Source organism: Scardinius erythrophthalmus, assembly GCF_964197995.2.
Source record: "Scardinius erythrophthalmus genome assembly, chromosome: 17".
NCBI lineage: Eukaryota > Metazoa > Chordata > Actinopteri > Cypriniformes > Leuciscidae > Scardinius > Scardinius erythrophthalmus.
The window spans coordinates 11,003,942-11,022,476 of record NC_138237.1 but is presented as its reverse complement, the minus strand read 5'-3'; the positions used below and the strand labels follow the sequence as shown (position 1 = coordinate 11,022,476).

Sequence of the window (18,535 nt, the reverse complement as noted above, 5' to 3'; positions counted from 1 at the left end):
CGTCATGAATAAACCACACAAAAATAAGACTTTAATCAATAATCTGCCCCAATTTGTGTGAAAAAGAACACATGTTGTTGTTTTACTGCCATTAGTGCTAATTTCAGTTCAGCAAAGCTAATGTAGTTTTGATCATAATTATGATCACTCTTTTCACAATTCCCTCCTTTTTCCACTGTGTTGTGTTTTCAGTTAGGTTTAGGTGACGAATAGCACCCAGGCAGCTGTCAAGGTCACTCTGCATCCATCCAGCAGCCTACTATGTAACATTAGCAATGCTAATAGGCTAACGTGTGTCTTCCTGTTAATCTTTTCTTTTTATTTATTTATAACTTTTCCTGTCTTTTTTTGGTCTTAAAGCAGCCGTTAAACCCTTAGATGTTGTTAGCTTATATTTGTGTGTGTGTGTCTGTGTGTGTGTGTGAGAGAGAGTGTCTATTTGAATTTTGTGTCAGTATATTCGTGGTTAGCTCTGCGCTCGTTTGAATATGCACATTACAACATGAGTTTGACTGTAGAGTGCATACTATACAAACAAATATGCTCTATGTAAATTTACAAATGCTTGACTAATGCACTGCATGCGTAAGTGCATGATCTTGTACACCTGCAGTATATACTTATAGTCAATACTCAAGTTAGCATCATATATCTGTTCCATTAAATGTGATGCTTTTTAGGTAGCTAACTATAAACTTGCCAACATTAACTTTAACTAACTTATCAGCAAGATTTTCTTCAAAATTTTGATCTGTCTGTAGTTGACCATAGAAGACGACTGTTCTTCACCCCTTATGGCAATACTAATAATGCAGTGCATACTGGGACTAAATTATGACACATTTTAACACAAATATGACATTTCTGTCTGTCATCTTACATGGAAATGACTACTGACCTTGTCACATTGCATTCTGGGATTGAGCCATACTGTGTTGTCTCTATATCTCAATAAAACTGCACCTATAACAAAAACATTAAAATTACTAGTTAAATTGGTAAATTTTTGCACATATTTGGTACTTAGAAAGTGTTCATTTTGGACCCTGGATGTGTACCTTTGAGTGCGATTCTTCATGTATGTTAGTACAGATATAGTCTGCGATGATATGTGTTTTAGCGGTGTGTGAGTGTACTAAGCATGCGTGTGTGTGAGATAGTGCAGGAATGGTGATGGGTCAGGGCGCTGTGAAACATCAGGCCTCACAGCCGTTGGCTAATTTTAGCCCTTGTGCACTGTACACCGCTACAGTATCTCTCGCACGGGCAGATTAATAGAGTTACAGAAGCCTCTACTGTATCACTGCTGTTGCCCGAGCCATTCCCAGAGACAGCGGTGGGAGGAGAGAAAGAAAGAGTGTGGAGATACAGAAGGAGATCGAGAAGACGAATAGAGAGGAAAACAAGAGAAAGTGTGGAGCTTGAGCAGCGGTTCCTACAGAATTCTGGTTTAACAGTTCATCAGGTTTGCATAGGAATAAATGGGAGATTGATGTGATTAACGAGATTTTCAGTAAAACGTGCAACACAGTCTTTTTGGAAAAACATGCGCCTGGCGACATTTCTGTCGTTTCTTGCGTGTTTCACGATACTTTCAAACTGAAACGTCTAGTGAGTGGCACAAAAAGTACATTCAGTTTTATTCAAAACAAATGACCAATTCAGCATATTCAGTATATATTTCATCAGTATGGAAATGAAATGGTGAGTGGCTGGCGCTAAAAGATTAATGCTCTCATTTGAAAATAAAGTGCCACATAAACTAAACCATCCTCTAAACGTAACCATGTATTAGTTTAATATGATTTGTATGTATAGGTTTTGAAGTTTTTCTGAAATGTTAGTAGAGGCATGTTTTCAATCAGCCTAGGTTGAAAATGTGTTCATAAACTGATTGGATTTAACATGCATTTACCTTAAAGCAAATGCAGATTCTTTTTACTGGTTCTAGTTTAATCCACAGAATGAACCTCTCAAAATTACTATGTTGTATCGCTATTATAAGTAGTGATCGACCGATATATCGGTCGGCCGATAAATCGGGCCGATATTTGCGGGTTTGACGTGTATCGGCATCGGCCGATACGCGGCTGCTGTGTTCGCCGATAGTTTTTTCCCGGCATTATTTACAGACAGGCGTCCGCGCGCAGGCAGCTCTGTGTTGCTGGAGACGCTGCAGTTCACGTGCAGCCCATGCACTGCCCCTCCCACACTAGCAGAGTGCTGGAAAGCCTCTTCAAGACAACGGCAAGTTTGAAACTTTCAAAGCATCTTTTAACTGTTTGACTTAGCTGAAATATTGCCATACACTTTTACACCATAAAAGTGGAAACACGTTGCTCTATATGTGCGTGCAACTAAGCAAGTTTGTGGGTCCAAATGGAAAACGCGAATGCCTATAAAAATGCTTGTCATTGTATTTAGGGAGCTGCAAATAGCTAAGTTTGAGGCTATCCATATGCATACGGCAGCTGTTACGAACACTGGTCATAGGATTAAATAATGCCGACGTTGTTCTGTGATATTTGTGGGAGTTTTATTCAGCGACCACCTGGCTGAGGTTTGGACGTGTGCTCATAAAAGAAGCGTCGCGGTTGCGACACGCATGCGATGCAGCGCGCTCGTTTGTCCAGGCGCTCCTATGCCGTGTTGAGATGAAAACAAATACATTTTTTAGGGCCTGTTCACATATCGCGTCTTTTGCGCGCTCAAGTTCATTAATTCAAATGTATGCGCGCTCATAATGGAAGCGACGCGCTTGTTTTTTCCAAGCGCGTCCGCGCCGCATCGAGATAAAAACATCTCAACTTTTCAGAATGCCGCAAGCGTGGTGGAATAATACGACAGCATCGAATACTCGGCCGAACAGCTGATCATAGCTGGACAGGGCGGGTTTTTATTTCTCATCTCCAGAAATATATGTAGTCGTAAAGGGCAGGAAATAAATTAATCCTTCCTCCATGTCATCATGGAGAGCGCAGTTCATGGCTGCATAGCAAAGACAGTTTATTATGCTGCTTGCTTGTTGCTACTGTGTGCAATAGTGTAATTATTTTATTCATGCTTAAATATTTATTTCAGAATTTACTTAAAGAATTTGAATTATGCTTAAATATTTATTTTCAGTAATTTTAGCACTGAAGTATTTTTTACTTGTTCTACCTCACGTTTTTAATATTTGTCAAATATTGTTTTTTTTTTTTAAGTTCAATAAATGTTCCTTTTTTAAATTGAGACTTGTAACATTTGTTATCATCATTGTGTCATTTTTATGATTTAAATTGAGTGAGCAAATGCAGTATCGGCTCCAAATATCGGCCCAAGAAAATCGGCAGCCCGTATCGGTCATCGGCTAATGCTGATGAAAAAAAATCGGTATCGGCATCGGCACTAAAAAATCCATATCGGTCGATCTCTAATTATAAGTGACCCAACAACATTTGACCTTTTTTGGGGGGATAATGTATTTAAGTATTTGTATTTTTTTTGTAGTATGAAAATTGACCATAGTTAGTTACCAATCAATGGTTACCATAGTAAACATACTGTACATAAGAGAAACATATATAAAGAAGACAAAAGGGAAAAAAACAATACTTGCATATACAAAGTTATGTCATGAAACCCTGGATGTCACAGGCTGAGAGGTCCTTAACTCAATCTGTATGCAATCACATCATTCTCTGTAGGGCACAGCTGATTGGTTCCTGCTGTATCAGTAGCCAATGAGCTCACTGCTCAATCTTAAAATGCTAGTTCAGCATTTGCTGTAGCAGTTGCAGCACTTTCAGAAACCCTCCTTCTTCCCCAGCTCCACCTGTATAGATCGTATGCTATATTGTACAGCAGCAGCATGTTTTACTTGTGTGTTGTTTATGTATCGGCAGTAGCAATAACCAACAGCAGCAGCAGTGTAGCAGATCTATTCCGCCAAGACCAAACATCAACATTGCCATATCCATTACCATGCCAAACACACTGAGAGTTGTCATCACAGAAATGCATTAATTTGGTTGCATTCCTCTGGGAGACCTTTGCCTTAGGATACACTGCTCTCAGAAGCCTGATCATACTTCCCATGAGGCACTAGGGCACAGTGGAACACGACTTACAAACCCACTGAGGTTTATACATCCGGGACAGATAACACCATTATGGAGGATGCAACTGATACACAATCAAATCACTAACTAGAGGAATCTGCCTCCAAACACCACAAACCAAGAGGAGAACAGAAAGATAAACAGACTAGTTTGAGAAGGAGAGCGAGCTGGAGAATAATTGATATTAAGTAAGTGTAGAGCGCCCAAGGCTTGCTCTGGCATTCACCGATCTCTCTGCTTGACTCCATTGCCTACTTATTACCATTGTAAACTATTTTTCTTTCTTTTTTATGTCTATTCCTCCTACTCCATTTGGTTTGTTCATCTGCTCCTCTACAGCTGCTCGTTTGAAAGAAACATCAATCTCACTTTACATTTATAAGTATGAGTAAATACTGAGTAGCTATTCAAATTCGAAAACTGTGTCATCAGGAGACATGTGACCTAAAAAAGGGGTTTTGAGACTGGAAGCTGGGGGGTCCATGGAAAAGTTTATAAAATAAAATTGTGCAAAAAAACTTTACTTTTTGAATATATAATTTAATAATTGAATACTTAAATAAATTGATTCAAATAATTAAATGTAAAAGATTAAACACCCCTGTTTTAAAATTATTTGTTTAATTGTTTATGATTGTTTTATGAAATAGACTGTAAGGCAAGACTCACTATTACTATTTTTCACACTTCGGGCTATAGATTTGAACAAAATCCAAACACCAAGTATAATACCTCAAATCAAGCAGCTTGTAGACAGTGTACTTCAGACGTATGATTTTCACCTGGCGGACGGTAATGAGACTGCAGAATGTCTGGACTCTGGACTGGCTCATGTGTTCGATCCGTGTCCGTGGCAGTGCCTGGTAGGGGTTATCTGATGCTGGTGGTCTGATCTTTTAAGTGCTGTGTGCCCTTCCACCAGTAACCTTGAGCATTAATTGAGTGTTGTTGGTTCGCATTCCCATAGTGCTTTGCTTCTACACAACGCTGTTGTTTGTTATAGAGATCAAAGCGGAAACCTGAAGGAAAAAATATAACACACATTATTTTTATGTAAACTCCAAAATAATGTCTTTAAGCTATTATTATTTTATATGGCGAAATTGCTAATACAATTGAGCTAACTCTTTTATCCAAAGTGACTTACAGGAAAACAATCGCGGAAATGGTCCCTTTGGAGAAACCTGGGGTTAATTGCTTTGTTCAAGGGTAGAATGGGGATAAAATGCAATTAGGATCTCAGTAGCTCTCATGTTGGTGAATCACCTCCAACCACCCTACGACTCAAACTCGGACATTTAGCCTAGAAATACAACATTTTAACTGTTAAGTCATGAAGAATACATGACAATGTGAATGCAGACACATCTATCTCCAAAATGTGTCAGAAATCAATTCATAAGCCAACAAGTATGGATTCCACAAGGCAACCATACTACAGTTGCTACTACAGACATTAACATAAACAGCTTCCTTCTACAGCTAGTTTTCCCTTTCAGGTCAAAAAATGGCATGGCAGAGCAATAGTTTGAGGATAATCTTGTAGAGAAAGATAGTTAAAGTTAGCTACAGAACATTGTCAGCATGTCTATAGCGAGCTACTTGAATAACAACACATTTGCTTTAAAATTACCACTTGTTACTGGACTTGTTACCACTATAGAGCAATGCAAGGGTGCATGTTAAATATGTTTAACCGTGCCGCACACTTGCAGTGCATTGGCTAAACATAGTGTCTTCTTTGCATACTTGTGTAAGGTTTTTAGTTATACTCCTCACCAGAAGAATATTGCTTCAAGATTGGATTGATTCATTGGCTTTGAGGGCCTTTTCCATGTCAGCACTTCCTGATATTGTTTGTCAGTCCCATGAGGTGTATTTACATGACCCGGAAAACCAATATAGATACAATGCTAGTCATATGTATATAAGATTTCCACAGGCCAATTTGAAGGTTAATGTGTTTTGACAATATTCTTGATCCCACAGCTCAATGACTATTACAGCTTTAAATTAGGAGGTGCCACTGGATTTGACTCTTAGACATAAGACTTTAAAAAAAAAATTAAAGTATATAATGTCTGTGTCACTTAATTCACCAAATTGGGATAAGGGTTTCAAACAGTTCAAACCACTCCCTTCTGCCATTGGTTAAAAAAAAGAGAGACAGCCCCGCCCCAAACTCACACCATTGACTGAGGCACTGTTGCTATGTTGCTATGACACACTTTAAAGGCATGGAGCTACATTCACAACACATTTAACTTCCATAATGTAATGTATTTTAGAGTAAAAAAGCAGGAAATGATGTAGGGCAGGCTTTTTCTCCACCCTCATGGCATTGGGTACATGACTATAAGGTATAGAAAGTAATTATATTTTGATTAAACCATTGACAATTAGACCAGGGACATTTGAGAAAGTAAATATGGTTAATTTGGATGTTTTCTTGAGTATGAAGATATATGGACATATGAGTTCAAATATCAGTTCTCATTAGTAAAATGTATTTGTGACGAAAGAAATTCAACACCCTCTGTATTTCATAAAGAAATGCTTCTGTATCACATTACAAGCATCAAACTATAATAGAAATCTGCCAAGACAGTTTGCCAGTCTGTTCTGTTAACACATAATGACGCCTCAGCTTCTTTGCGGTAACTCAAAAATAGTGTGAGAGACTACAAAAGGTCACCACATCTTACTGTGGGTTTTGTGGAGCATAAAATGAACTTAACCCATCACCGCAGCGTGCAGGCCCATACCATAAGCGGCCATTAAAACGACATCAAATTCACACCTTAGTAATTCCAGCCGTATGTGGAGAGCAAGAGCAATTTCATAGACATAGATAACAATTACTTTCAGCTTCAAATCCTACCTTAATTTGGCAGGGGAAATCTCCACCGCAACACAGGGTTTATCATGCAAAACCAGTTAACACTGAAGCTGGAAAAAACATAAGTAGAGATCTTTTTTGAGGTGGTAAGTATTGAGTTTCTCCGGCCAGGGCTGTATAATGAAATAACTGTCCCGGATAGAAAAGAAACTGAGAGATGTGTGGAGTTAATGGGCTTTTCATGCAAATGAGGGATGGCTGAATTAGTGAGGGTGCCCACGGATGCATTCAGGAGAGAAGATCGGCTTTGTTCTGAGCCAGGGCTGTTGAAACCTTTTATCCCATGCCGTTCGCTAACGATGGACGATTGCACTACTAAGCTATAACATGAGCTTGTTTGATTAACCAAGAGAATCGGTCTCTTTATTCATGTTGGATGGGAGGTTATGTTTAAAAGTTTCATCCTGAATTGCAATGTCAGAATATTTCATAGCAGTGAAGTGGCATGCTCTTAAAAAGTCAATATGAAATCAGCATAGGCTCATTGAAATAGTTCCATATATAATCGCCATTTTTCCAAAAACTTACCTAAACATACAATTCACTGTAGTTTCCAGCTGAAATGAACTCTAGTGCCAGTAAAACACCAACAAAATACATGGTATAGCATTGCACTTGTTACCTACAACAAACCAACATAAAACGTTGCCAGATTCATGTTCATCTGTTTCAGATCAAACTAAATTCACCTTTAATGCTACTCGCTGGACATTTCACTGGACATGAAAGTGTTGCGAAAAGTGCAAGGGGCAACATAATATAATTTCGCAGAAAATCACAGAAGGCACATTTTTCCAATTAACCTGGGTTGATTAAAATGATCTCTTAGTACTTTTTAAATATGCATCCCATATACATCAGTGCATGTTATTGCAAACAGAAAAAAAAGTTTATATTTGTACTGTAATCTTTTACAAAAAGAATACTTTCTTTTGTCTGACATCTCCAATTCCTCTTATTTTCCAACCCCTAAATTGACCTGTCATACAGAGACCACTTCCTAATTCATTCAATTCGCAGTAAATAAGATCAAGTCCTGCCATGCATTTTTACTCCTTGAAAATCCTGTTTCACCCAGAAAAATGTCACATTACGGGAGTAAAATGCAATTATCTGGTTGTGAATTGTCTGAGAAGTTGTGTTAGTCTAAGTTTAAAAAAGAGGCAATGTGAGTTATATAACAACCACGATCTCTTTCGGTCGACTACACAGAATAAGCAGCAAAACAAAACAAGAATATATGTGTATCTCTTTCACACGCACACATACACTTCCCCTATCCATTTCTCTGCATTATTTCACTCTGTTTAAAACTGCCACCCGCTTGCATCTTGCCAAGCCTGAATTGATTTTTTCGGCATTCAAAGCCTTTCACCCCTCTGAGTCTCTGTTGTGCCAGCACACAATGTAGTTTGCATATGACTAATCATCTGCCGTGTTTATATGTAATCTCATATCATTTCAGACCACGTCCCCTGTTTTGTATCTTCCTCTCTCGCCTCCTGGCTGTATCGCTCTTGTGAAACTCAAACCAAATCTACCTTTGCTCAAAACACATGCAAATATCCCAGACGTTCACTGAGAAAGAAAGGGACTCTTGCAATCGTGTGTAAGCGTACCTAAAGTGCATGTTGGCGGTGTTCTCAGTGGTTCTCAACTGGTGGGTCGTGACCAAAACAAGCATCAGGTCTATTACAACAATGCTATGCAAATAATAAAATGCAAATTACCATGAAATTGTCCATACTTAGCAAAAATAAGTATGCTTTTTAAGGTGAGAAGGATCACTCTTTTTATGTACTGTGTTTTAAATATTCGGCCCAGTGTTTGTTCCAATCTGGTAAATCCCTCTCCTGATGTTGTTTATCGGTTTACAAAACCAAGCTGATTTACCATAAAAATGTAGCATCATGATGCACCCTGAAACCCTGAAGCAAAACCAATTGAGAACCGCTGCGGAATATAGAACAGCCCTTTTTTACTGCAGTTTTATTGATGCAGAGATATTAAGTATCAGACCTTTTAGTAGGCGAAGATGAGATGGATAACAAATCTTCTTTTGTGTTGACTGTTGTCTGGGTTCAAACATAATTGTTTTGAATCCTCCAGGGCAGTGACTTGTCGATTCGGAGATGATGCTGTGCTCCCGTGATGCTCTATTCTCACTGCATTATTAGCAATATAAATCTACAAAGAGGTGAAAAGGCATGACATTCTCAGCCCTGTCTACATAGTAATGCAGAAACATCACACGGGTTATTAAGAAGTGTAAGGGAGAGTATAGAGCAGGAAACAGGCTACTTTGAAGGCTTATTTAGCAGCATTTCAGTCTTACTTAGGCCACGTTCAAACAGCAACAGAATATGGTTGTCAGTCCTGTATTAGAGTCCTTAATACAACCGCAATACTCTAGCTCCGGTCAGTTATTGAAGATCATCTGACGGAAGAACTTTCGGCCTAATTGGACTCTTGTCGTATCAAAAGTGATAAAACTTTTCAGTTTTATGGATGTCGCCATATTGGATATGACTTTGGTCACTGTCGGTATGGTTATACCGGTAGGGAATAGGGGCTTGACTCCAGTTGCACGTTCATTCATACAGACAGAGACAGTAGCCTATTCGAGACGCTACGATAAGTTGCTATTTGAACAGGATGTTTCGAGACTCACATCTGTAAGGAAATGTGGTTGTCAAGTCTGACTGTGTGAACGAGTTGTTATAGACAAAATTAAATTTACCAAATTTACTTTCTTAAGAAATGTTCCTGATTTAGGCTATTGTACAAGATTCATCATTGCATGTTATTCATACAAAGAAAAACTTTTCATAATATTTCAACTCTGAAATGACTGTTGTAAATCCCATGGCCCTGTGGGGAAAATATAAAAATACATAGGCTACTACAATTCAAAAGTTTGGGGTTGGATTTTTTTTAATATATATTTTAGAAAGAACTCTCTTATGCTTATCAAGGCTGCTAGCCTGGCTAACGTCAGACCAAGTCTCATTCGAGACTTGGTCTGGAAACCACATATTCATTTTCTCGTATTTGAGGCGTGGTTTACGAATGCCCAGAGCCGTTTATTGGGTGCTATGAATGTCTATCAAATGCGCCTGTACGTAGCTCATAGCCAATCGTTTCAGTTATACCAGATGACGTATGTAGAGTGACAGAAATTCGACGAGGAAGAACACGTTGGGTCAGAGATTTATTTGTACACGATGGTGTTCAGCGAATATTGCCTTTTGTTAAAGATAAACATGAGGGTAGAAGGTAACTTCGCGTCTGATGCCATGTTGAATCCATAGATATAAACAAACTGCTTCGGTGTAGTCATCGTCTTGCTACTCCCTCCCCGTTCTGTGATTGGTTCCCTTTTTCAGGGGAAAATCTGGTCCATGGTGTCCAGGCTGCCTAGCAATCGGTAAAATCGGTATGGAATAAAAAAAAAGGCTGCATTTATTTGATAAAAAAAATCAAATCTGTAATATTGGTAAGAATAATTACAATTTTCTATTTAATTATATTTTAAATATAATTCATTTGATAACAAAGCTGAATTTTTAGCAGCCATTACTCCACTCTTCAGTGTCACATGACATCCTGTTTTATCAATATGCAAAATAGTGATTGTGTTACTCAACAAAACACCATCCTGTCCAAAAGCTAATTCTTTAATGAAACCACTGACCTTGTTCTCCTTGTGTTCCTCCTCCAGATTTTTCATATGACGTATGACCTGGCGAGTGCTGTGGTAAGAATCTTTAATCTGATTGGCATGATGTTGTTGCTGTGTCACTGGGACGGATGCCTGCAGTTCCTGGTGCCCCTCCTGCAAGACTTCCCTCCTGATTGCTGGGTGTCCTTAAACGGTATGGTTGTAAGTATTCAAAACTTTTCATTACTCTTTCAGAACTATTTTGTCATTTTTATTTTGGACCAAATACTGGATCAGGTCAAAATGATCATTTGATCAGAGGATAAGACACGATTTAGTGAAAGTGTTCTCTAAATGTTTAACTGCTCTTCATTAAGAAACTTGGTAATGACAGTAAATACATGTTGCATTCACATAGTGTCAGAATTACCGTAATTACGAGATGACATGTGAAATGTTCACATGACGGGACTTGCTCGTTTCTGTGGCAACTCTCACGGATCCAAGGGTGGCTTTGTTGGTTATGACAGCAAAATACTTAATCGTGACATAAATTCACCTCCTGCGAAATACAGAAGAACAAAGAAAGCACCTGGTTACACTGGTAATATTAAAATGGCATACTATGGTCGTTGGCAAACTAGTCTCTGTTGTCCATCTGCTGATTCTCTGATGCATACAAAACTGAAAAGCACTAATCAATTAATCATTTTTGAGGCACATAGTAACAAATAAACTAGATATTTCACAAACAGAACTATATACACTATGTACACATTAATACCTCTACTCAGCAAGGATGCATTAAATATATCAAAAGCGACAGTAAAGAGATTTATAATACAAAAGATTTCGGTTTCAAATAAATGCTGTTCTTTTGAACTTTCTATTCAATCAAAGAATCTTCCAGCAATGTTTCATGGTTTCCACAAAATTATTAAGCAGCACAACTGTTTTAAACATTTCTTAATAATAAGAAATGTTTATTGAGCAGCAAATCAGCATATTAGAATTATTTCTGAAGAATCATGTGACACTGAAGTCAGAAAACAATTCAGCTTTGCTATCACAGGAATAAATTATATTTTAATAATAGGCTAATGCTTAAAAATAATTTTTACAATATAACTTTTTTTACTGTATTTTTAATCAAACAAATGCAGCCTTGGTGAGAATAAGACTTCTTCTAATATCAAGTGCTTAGTTCATTTAGATAAACAAACATTCTGAACACAAAGTTTACACAAACTAGGGTGGATTGCTCGACATGTTGACAGACAGTCTCTTCCTGTCTAAAGGCCTCGATATACTTCAAGTGAAATCGAAGAACGAACTGGTGTGACGTCATTTCGAACAAAATCAGGCCAAAACGAAATTCATTTTGCGTTTGATTCGGAAGTTCGAAACAGCTTGCCAAAGCTGGTAAAAACCTTCGAACTACCATTGGTCCGTGGCGATGATGTAATAGGTAGGAGGCTCCACCTTCTTTGACGTGGAAATTTTCTCTGGTTCATTTCTTCTGTTCAGTACCTCGAGGTCGGACGTCCTCGAGTAAAAAGATGAACAGACTGGATATAGCTAAAAATTAAGTTGTAATTCTAATTAAAAGAGACACTTTTTCATGTTTAATAAAAAAATTCATGGTTTATAAATCAACTTGACGTGACTTTACTGAAGTGCCGAATTTCAGAGCTCGCGCAAACATCCATATTGCGATGGTCAGATGCTTTCTTAACTACTGTTTTTTCACCGCTGTCATTTTTGTTGTGTTTATTTTGTTATTGAAAGGAAAGCATGCAGCAATAACATTTATCTAAACGCCCCTCTAAGCGGCTTACGTGGCATCAGGATGTTTGCTAACAGTATACCGCCACTCACGTATTTCAAACCTCTTTTCACCCCAAAACGAAGAACGAAAATGAACTTCGCCGTGAGTATATCAGATGCCTTAAGTGGGAGATTCTTGGCCAGAATAAGCTGTAATGTGCAATGGCAAAATCTTAAGACATATTTACCTAGCTAGCCATTAATGTTAAAGCCGCTGACATTTTGGTGCTTTTACATGACGACACAACAGTCAAATTGGAAAATTTTGTTTTTACCCAAGTCATCAACGGACGTCTGAAACAACTAACACAACACGATAACATCAGTTAATCAGAATAATGTGTTCTAAATGAAACAACCCTGAGCATATGAATATTTGGACTTGCACGTCCCATTGCTGTTAAAATCCGAGACACTGGGCAGAACATTTTATACTTGACCTTTATCAAACGAGAGCTGTTCAACTAATCAGGACAGATGGCTCGCTGTAGTTTTTCACCACACATCATGTTGGTGCTAAACGGATGTTAAAATGCCAAGACTGTTTTTTTTCTTCTCCCAGCTTTACGAATGAGTTCAACTCATATTCCAGGTCAAATAGCAGTGCTGCTAAAAGCATTAGGCTTTTTTTAGTAAGTCAGATTTCTCTGATTCCCACTAACAAAGATTATGCATTCACTTTGAAAGTGTGCGCAGAAATCAGCAGACGGCATGTGCAAATCTCTTTGCATATTCTTCTGAGCCTGTTAGCTTGGCATCACAATAGATAGCAGGCTTGGGTGATGGTGGTGCTCGGGTGATATGGCTGTTCGTGGTTACGCAACCATATCCCCCCTCAAGTGCTACAGGGCTCAATCTAACTTTGAGGGGCTCTGTGTGATACTGTGGGGCCCTCGGCTCTGGAGGGCCTTAACGGGAATCATTGATATTTGTGTTTTGAAATGTTGTGAAACCTCTGGCTATATTGAATGTGACATTCTGACATATTAAAGTTAAAGGCTCAGCCATGTCTGCTTTCTCTTAGAAACTTTTTACGTCAAACGCACTACTTGCCTCTTCAACCCAGACGAAATAGATGGAAAGTATGCATACGATAACACACACGAAAACAAGTCCTTTGTTATAGCTCTTATGCTTACAGGAAGTGACATAACTGTGCTACAAATATGTACTTTTTAAAAGAAAAAAACTAAGCAAATTTCTCTCATTTTTGCACTCTGAGCTAAAGAAGAGGTCAAACACTCATGGCGTTTGTACTGCTGTTGGATGCGATAGGAGGTTGAAATTCCCCCTTGTGGCTCTGATTTAAAATACTAGCCTCAGGTTCCTGGTTTGCTTTTTCAGACAGAGAATAGGAATGCACACACACACACACACACACACACACACACACACACACACACACACACACACACACACACACACACACACACACACACACACACACACACACTCTATTTCAAAACCTAATGAACTGCCTATCTAGACAGCATTTTAAGAGACCATATGAAGCCTGTTCCAAAAAGAAGATAAGTAAGATACATTCTTTTAGCTAGATTTGGTGTGCATCCTTCAGTTAAGTCTATCGCAGAATGCATTGCAGTGGACTCACCTTCTGGGAAGTTCCCACCTTTAATGACCTCCTATGACCTAGAAGTCATAAATGTGCATGCAAGTAAAAAAAAAGGCTTCAGCAAAAACTGGTAGAAGTTGTATCACTAAAGCAAATGATCCGCATTAGGTGTTTAAGTGATGCTTATCTCTGTTTTATCCATCTTGCGTAGCCACAGAAATTGATGTGTAATGTAATTTTATCACAAAAAACTGGCTTCATAAACCAACTAAATGGCTAGAATTTTATGGCAAGCTTACAGATATTCTTTATCAACAAAACACAGAAGGACCTATATATCAGAATGACGTACAGAACCATTCAAGAATTTCATATAATGCTCAACAAAGCATGGATTCATTTGATCAAAAATACAGTGAAAACCAGTATTAACCAATTGCAGAACCGCAGAACCATATGTCATAGCAGTGTGAGGATGACAGAGCAAGCCTACAGTCTAAAGCCGGAAGTGGGCGGGGTAAAAGCATCTAAGGGGTGGAGATGGGTAGGTTTAGGGGTGGGTTTAGGGATCAGGGGGTGGAGATGGGTAGGTTTAGGGGTGGGTTTATGGATCAGGGGGTGGAGATGGGTAGGTTTAGGGGTGGGTTTAGGGATCAGGGGGTGGAGATGGGTAGGTTTAGGGGTGGGTTTATGGATTAGGGGGTGGAGATGGGTAGGTTTAGGGGTGGGTTTATGGATTAGGGGGTGGAGATGGGTAGGTTTAGGGATCAGGGGGTGGAGATGGGTAGGTTTAGGGGTGGGTTTATGGATCAGGGGGTGGAGATGGGTAGGTTTAGGGGTCAGGGGGTGGAGATGGGTAGGTTTAGGGGTGGGTTTATGGATCAGGGGGTGGAGATGGGTAGGTTTAGGGGTGGGTTTATGGATTAGGGGGTGGAGATGGGTAGGTTTAGGGGTGGGTTTAGCGATCAGGGGGTGGAGATGGGTAGGTTTAGGGGTGGGTTTAGGGATCAGGGGGTGGAGATGGGTAGGTTTAGGGGTGGGTTTATGGATCAGGGGGTGGAGATGGGTAGGTTTAGGGGTGGGTTTAGCGATCAGGGGGTGGAGATGGGTAGGTTTAGGGGTGGGTTTAGGGGTCAGGGGGTGGAGATGGGTAGGTTTAGGGGTGGGTTTAGGGGTCAGGGGGTGGAGATGGGTAGGTTTAGGGGTGGGTTTAGGGGTCAGGGGGTGGAGATGGTATATGTGGAGGAGGTTTAGGTATGGTATATGTAAGGTGGATATGTATGGTATGCGGTTCCGGCATCAGACTGTTAGGCTGGCGCTGTCGTCCTCACACTGCTATGACGTATGGTTCTGCGGTTCTGCAGTCAGACCTATCTTGTGAAAACAGTAGTATTCTAAAATATTATTGCAATTTAAAATACATGCTTTCTATTTTAATACATTTTAAAATATAATTTATTCCTGTGATGGAGTCAGCAGCCATTACTCCAGTCTTCAGTGTCACATTATTAATGTACTTATTAAACTTATTAACTGCAATTAAATACAGTTGTGCTGCTGAATTTTTGTGGAAACCATGATACATTTTTTTTTCAGGATTCTTTGATGAATAGAAAGTTCAAAAGAAGAGCATTTATTTGAAATAGATTGTTTTTGCAAGTCTTTATTCTTACTTTTGATATATTAAATCCTTGCTGAATAAAAGTTAATTTCTTTACCAAAAAAAAAAATGAAGCAAATTCTATAAATCAACATTTACAATTAAAATATTCCAATTTCTGTGTCGCCAAATAGAGAATAATGACAGCGAAAGCTGTTTTCAAAATATAATCTTGCAAATACAATCATTCCGACATAACTTGAAGCCATACATCGTCTCTTCTCCAAGGCCATTGCGGATTCAGCAATCAAACATGCACATCCACCACGACTAATAATATTGTAAAACAGTCAATTTTACTAAGATTCATTCTCTTAAAATGAGCTTTTGTTATTGAGTCATCAATTTTGCAGGTTTTTTGATGCGACGTTTCCTCAGCGATGGGGTTTCTAAACTGATAGAGATGCACCACCTCCTCCTTTCTGTAAATTATATCAAGACTGCATCATTATTTTCCATCTGTCTCATTCCCCTGGGCTTTGTTCAGATAAATGCCACAACTAGAAATTCATAACAGAAACAAACAGAAAATCAAAAGGCAAGGGAAGCGTTTTGTTTTACTTTTCTGTACCATAAGACTCATCAAATTTTTTGTACCTTCTTAGTCTAGGTGCATTATCCTCTCTCTCTCTCTCTCTCTCTCTGTCTCTCTCTCTCTCTCTCTCTCTCTGAGTGACTTTGTGTAACTTTGAATCAATGACCTCCCTGTTTACCTCTGCACCACTTTCTCCTCCCCCCAAAAAATCAATGCAGATGAAAAATGAGCAAAGATTCCCGGTGCTGTCTTTTCCCTGTGCACGGATGGGGGTCCCAGAGGGAGGCGGTGGCCCTGCTGCTCAGTAATTCAGGGTTTAGACGGGCGAAGAGAAGAAGAGGATATAATGCCCTGGCGGGGGAGTGCTAATTGGGACATTGAGTCTGAGTAGACAGGAGGCGACACTGACTGTGTTACCGGCCAGGCTGTCGGGTTAATTTAGCCATCAGAGAAGTTAGCGTTGCAGGACTGTCTGGGGATCTCGACATGCCTCCCTTAGCAGGATCCAAACTAAGTGACTGTAACTTTAAACCGCTGTATAACTCACTTATTTGAAAGAGATAGTACAAGATGGGCCTCATTCCAGACTTGTTGCATAATTTCAGGGTTGCCAACTCTCACGCATTTCAGGCTCTGTCTTACGCTCTCACGCTGCCTCACAGCAAATGAAAAAAGCCAACGTGCCACACAGACCGTTTGGCGTATGACATCAAGAATCGCAAGAGCGATTCGAAAGCCACCGAAGATGTTCTGGTAGCATTGTGAAATGTAGTATTTGTGCACACATTTGAGTTTGAGTTGTTAATTTTAAACTATAATAATATGAACAGCTGACACGTACGTTTACCGCAGTAGTTGAGATTTTTTTTCCTTGAGAAAAATTAACTTTTAGCTACTGTTCCCATTTATTTATTCAAATTAATCGGGAATTTAATCAAGATCCAAATCATATTGCAAGCTTATGAATCGAAATTGTGACTAAAAACACCAATGAATCACTATAGTGTCACCAAATAGAGGATTTAAAAGATTAATTTTCAGGACATATCCATCATTACTGTGGATGTCTGTAATGTTTATTGTCATTTATTGCAGGAAAAATTAATGTCATGCATTATAGAACAATATTACATGAATTTGAAAATCTTTTATCTAGTTGAACAAGTATTAAATCATGTATTAGGAAAGCTTCTAACCTACTTTTCAATACTAAAAAAGAGCCTCAAAAACTCAGTGGCCTCAAAACAGCAAGCATGGTCCCTGTGAGAAGTTGTAAAGTGCATCTTTCCATCGGTCACTGTCCACTCGATACTCTTGGTATCGATACTACAGGCGTGCCGTGGACCACAGAGAGAAGAGTCACAGGCTTTAACCACCCGGCCAATTCACACGGGATTACTTTTACCTGTGGTTATTTCATCTAAACATTTTATAGACGGTAAACGACACTATGAAAGTTTACCTTTAGGAAAGTTAGAATGTGCAGACCATTAAAAAGTCTGAAAAATGACTGATGTAGCCATTTTAAGTTAAAGTGAAATCAGTTAAAATCACAAGGAATTGTATCTAATTTTTAGAGGATTTTTATGAATCCTTAAGCATTCATAGGAATTATCCTAACAGTTTACAAAAAGTGAAATAAATACATTATTTACACATTATAATTAATTGAAATATTTATTTGAACGTAGTCAAAATTGTATAATTAAAAAATTTAAATGATTAAAAAAAAATTATGGTAATCATTTTAAATACCTTTAAATCTTCTGTATGTTGCGGACCTCCTGTTAAAGGGATAGTTCACCTAAAAATTTAAATTGTCATCATTTACTCACCCTCATGTTGTTCCAAACCTGTATAAATTTCTTTGGTTTGCACACAAAAGAAGATATCTTGAAGAATGTTGGTAACCAAACAGATCTCGGGCCCAATTGACTACCATAGTAGGAAAAATAAATACTATGGTAGTCAATGGGGCCTGAGATCTGCTTGGCTACAAATTTTCTTCCAAATATCCTTAATGTTAAGCAAAACAAAGACACAGGTTTGGAACAATTTGAGAGTGAGTAAACGATGACATCATTTTTCCTTCTGGGTGAACTATCCCGTTACTGTTTGAGAGTATGCCTGTCTAATAGTACAATAATTATTTTGTTCAAATGAGCAAAACAAATTGCTTTCCAAAATTTGCATTTAAGTAATTGATGCTCATGATGAGGACATTCAAAGCTAATTTATTCCAAGTAACATTTCCTCCCATAGAGTATAATGAATGAT

At 38.6% G+C, this 18,535-nt stretch overlaps 1 protein-coding gene across 1 annotated transcript in view; it reads left to right on the top strand.

Moving 5' to 3' along the window:
- Window positions 1–18,535, top strand: part of hcn1 (hyperpolarization activated cyclic nucleotide-gated potassium channel 1) — a gene marked incomplete at its 5' end in the record, with an annotated part of 100,205 nt that overhangs the window by 36,050 nt on the left and 45,620 nt on the right. The window contains one exon of the mRNA XM_081390703.1: window positions 10,724–10,885. Coding sequence (XP_081246829.1) covers window positions 10,724–10,885 — 162 coding nt within the window. The remainder of the gene's footprint in view (window positions 1–10,723; window positions 10,886–18,535) is intronic.